The 4174-nt window shown below is 35.1% G+C and overlaps 1 protein-coding gene across 1 annotated transcript; it reads right to left on the bottom strand.

Annotated features, from left to right (window-relative positions):
- Positions 1-1506: 1506 nt before the first annotated feature.
- Positions 1507-3969, bottom strand: LOC120073543. The gene is made up of 4 exons (XM_039026378.1): positions 3659-3969; positions 2769-2829; positions 2205-2335; positions 1507-2105 (listed from the first exon to the last, which is right to left on the bottom strand). Exons 1-4 carry the CDS (start codon positions 3967-3969, stop codon positions 1997-1999), a joined length of 612 nt encoding a protein of 203 aa, XP_038882306.1. The 3' UTR covers positions 1507-1996.
- Positions 3970-4174: the final 205 nt, after the last annotated feature.

Here is a 4174-nt window from a genome sequence, read left to right as displayed (position 1 = left end):
TGAAGAAATGAATTATGTATCTCGAACTGCTGAAGGCCTCAACTTTTATAGACCTTCAGTGTCTAACTGTAGGGAGCGAGAAGGGCGCACGGGATGGGCGGCGCGGACGGTACAGAAGGGTGGACGAAACCAAAAGAGACTTCCAATACCAAATTTTCTAATGTGGGATTCTCCAACCAAAAAAGTTGGTTCCCTCTAATTTTGAAAGTTAAATTTTCACTCAACAAGATTTCATAAAATCTAGAAATGATCATCTCCACTAACGAAAGCTTGAATTCCAAAACTCGAAGTGAAGAGCAAAACTCTACACAAAAGTAAACTTATGAATTAATAGATATATCATAAATAAAACATTGCAAGACACATTCAAGAATTTTGAGGGAGAAAAATAACAAACAATATGTAAAATCTTCACCTCAACAAACAAAGCTAAATAAAATTTCTTGAAAGACTTCAACAAGAAACATTTATTACACCTCTTTTTAATTTAACGGTTGTTCAACTGAAAATATTATAAACAAATAGGTCACTGAGTACTCTTTGATCTCCAAAATCTTGTAAGAGATAAGGAAACAAAAGAGATTATAGCCAAAAAGAAAAAACTAGAAGAAAACTCTTGTAGGTTAAACACTAAAAAGATATAATCAATAAAATTCGACAAGATTGTAACCTTGCTTGAGTCTGTTTGAAAGGATTTAGACAACAATATAGACATGAAAATGACAATGAAATTTAACATAAGAACCTTCACAAAAGTTTTCTCTTTATGACTTTGAAACTCAACAAAACACGTAAAAATTATCCAGTAACGAAAACCCACTGAAAGTCCCGTATCGAATTTAAAAGACCTATCACACAAAACCTCCCAGAAAGAAGTAGTTGTTGGTCACATTCGGTAACATTGATAAGAAAAATACAGTGAAGCTATAGATATAATATCAAAGAACATATGTTTAGCACACCCATTTTGCAATTGAATACTCAAATATCATACTAGAATAAACGTATACGATATATCTCAGCTATCAAATCATTCTAACTTGCTAAATCAAACACAGATCCCAACTCGATGCATAAATTCTAGAAGGAAAAAGGGTTGTAGGATTAAAGTAGAGAACATAAAATTAGTAACTAAATTTGGGGAAAATGCAGTTGGGTACTTTGCTTGTTGAATCAAAATAATAAGGGAGTGAAATTGAATTCATAGCTCTGTATTGAGCTTACCCAGAAAACAAATCGAGCCACGGATGACCAAATTGCAGTAAATAAAAGAAAAAAGATGTGTTGAATTCAGTCGAACACATAAATTAATGGTTACATGTAAGAGAAATAAGTAACTAATAGAAAGCATAATGGAGAAAAGGGAGCTTTTATTTTGATGGCTTGCAATGGAAAGAGATGCAAAGAGATAAGAGTGTCAAAAGGGAACTTGCAGTTGATTAAATATCGGAGAGATTCCTTTTATATATATATAAAGCAAAAGACCTTCATTAATTACTTCTTCACAATGCAATAATTATATTTATGAGACAAAATATTACCTTCTAATACCATCTATACCATAGCAATAAGAATAATCATATAGCTTTGTTTTGATGTTTGTTATATAATTGTTAAACAGAAGTGAAGTTAACCTAACTATCTTTAAATATTTTGAATAACTAATTTGTAGAGAGAGAGCAATTGTAATGGAGTGATCACACTATCTTGAAGCAATCTTGAATAAAAAAATAAAACTCCATCAACTTCTCCGTGGACGTAGGTCTCCCTTGGCTGAACCACGTAAACGATCATATTCATCTTCTTCTTCTTATCGTCTTCCTCTTTCGTATACCCTCTGACCCAAACGATCGTGTAACTTTAGCAAACGATCGTTAAGCTTTTACCCAACAATCGTTTACTTCTACAAGCCTCATCGTGTAGACGACCATCGTTTAGACGACCCTCGTCTAGATGACCTCAGTAAAGCTTCATCGTCTAGACGACTCCTGCCTTATCATCTAGTCGCTTTACCTCCATCACCTAGACAATCGAAGACTCCTCTCCCCAGCGAATTCCAGCAGCCTCCTGGCGTTCCTCTCTTTTCTTTTCTCTCGATTCTTTCTCTGCAAAAGGAAAAGAAAAGATTAGTCAATCGAAGGATTTTTTCAGCAGAAGTTTGTGGTTCTAATCTCAGCCATTGAAGTGTAAGGCTGAGATCGTACATCACATGGTTTGTACATCCTACACGCGACCTAGCATTTGTGTGAAGCATCGAGGGGTATCCGATAGTCGTGTAAAGGTCATCGTTCACTCTAGGCCCAAAAAGACTTTGAATATCCGTCCTGCTTTCTACCTGCTTTCCGTATATCAAGCCCAACAATAATATTATGAAGAACCTGCCGTGCAAAATATTGGGCGGGCTAAACATGTTGATCAATGGATGTCGTCATAAGAATTGAAGTACAAAGACGATAGAAAAAGTAAAATGCAAAATTTAAACCATGAGAAAATTCCAAGACAAGGAAGAGTAAAGATCGTTGAAGAGATTTGTGAGATTGTAAAGGTAAACAAATACTCCAAATAAAAAGCAAAATAAATAATACAGTATAACTCAATGGTACATATTCATATGTAGAATTAATAGTCACTCCCTTTTCTAACTTGAACTATAGCATACAATATTTAAGAGATACAAAAAACAAACTTAAAAGTGCTTTTATAATATTCAAATGTTAATTCACACGATGGTTTCTCAAAGCAAAAGGCCACAAGTCTAAAGAGCTTACAATGATTTGACCTTCAATCCTCAGGTCCTGCCTCAAAAAGCCATATTTGAATTCGAGCTTTCTGTACAAATTTGAAATATGAAGACAAAAGCAAGTAGCATCAAAGAAAGAACACACAAATTTCACTATAAAAAACCATAAACTTGGTCTAAAAACAACATAAATTGTTATCACAAAGCTGGTTGAATTCTTTGGTCAAAATTGGAGCTTTGCAATAGAAGAAACCTAATAGAAAATGTCAAAATCACGATAGTTGAAATCAACCAGCCTATCTTTGCACCACAGAGGCAGAAGACACCCCTCAACAAAGAGATTCTCGAGGGGTTTAAGGTTGGTGAGCCTTTAGAGGTAGAAGACATCCTCAACAAAGAGATACAAAAAGCCCGTGAAACTTGAAGATACATAATAGCAAACAATGGCTAATCATTTTACTCGGTCCTCAATTTCCCTCCATTTTCATTTACACCCAAATATGCTTTAGCATCAAACCAGAATTTCTAAGCCAACCAATATACCAATGAGTAGACGGTTGACAATTTTCTTTCCTAAAAGGATTTTAAAAGCAATTGAGAAAATGGCAGTAGACTCTTCGTTCTGTGTTATCTTATAAAACTAAGTGAAAAAATGGTGCTAAAATTACCTCTCCATGAACTTTTTAAAAATCTCAAAAATCTTCTCTCTCAAGTCATTAAAGTTCAGTTTTATCTAATTCTTTGTATTCTTAATACTCCACTTTACATATGAGTTTGAATATTGATTCATTTCATAAAATCCAATAACTTGACTCAGACTTCTTAAGATTCAAGCATCATGGGTAAATAAATTTCATGCCAAAAACTTAATGGTATTCCAGATCAACTAAGAAAACTCGAAGGAACCCAAAACCTTACCCATTGCACAACACCGGAACCGGTGGTGACTGTGATCGGAGACGTGCAAGGAAAGTAGCACGGTAGTGGCTGCAAGCAGTAACTGAGAGAGTGTGAGTGCCGAGGGAGAGAGAAAAAGAGAGAAAAAAAGGAGAGAGAGAGAGGGAACCCCCCTCGTGGATGGTGCTGCAACTGACGGAGACGGGAGATTGGCCGGCGATGGAGAGCGGGCAAAAAGATTGAACTTTGAAGGGAGTAGAAATGAAAAATGGCGGGAATGAGAGCAAATGCCAAGTGAAAAGACTAAACTTTCCGCATTTTTCATTTTTCATTTTTCATCATATTTGAGTGCGCGCACAAATTTTTTAAAAAAACCAAAACTTTCCGCTTCTCTCTCTCTTTCATAGCGCCTTTTTAACAATGTCATATTGAAAAGCTATCTTAAGGTACATTTGTTGCAATAGATTGTACTCCATCGTCTTAATTGTTTCATATTGTTTCAATTCATATAGTGATTTCCGTAACTTTATTAAATAC

The sequence above is a fragment of the Benincasa hispida genome, chromosome 3, assembly GCF_009727055.1.
Source record: "Benincasa hispida cultivar B227 chromosome 3, ASM972705v1, whole genome shotgun sequence".
NCBI lineage: Eukaryota > Viridiplantae > Streptophyta > Magnoliopsida > Cucurbitales > Cucurbitaceae > Benincasa > Benincasa hispida.
This window is presented reverse-complemented; position numbering and strand designations above follow the sequence as displayed.

Coding starts and splice junctions, on each gene's coding strand:
- LOC120073543 (XM_039026378.1), bottom strand. CDS start 3,969: ATGAAAAATGAAAAATGCGGAAAGTTTAGTCTTTTCACTTGGCATTTG. Junction 2,336..2,768: donor GGATTGAAGGTCAAATCATT/GTAAGCTCTTTA, acceptor TACGGAAAGCAG/GTAGAAAGCAGGACGGATAT. Junction 2,106..2,204: donor GGATGTACAAACCATGTGAT/GTACGATCTCAG, acceptor TTCCTTTTGCAG/AGAAAGAATCGAGAGAAAAG.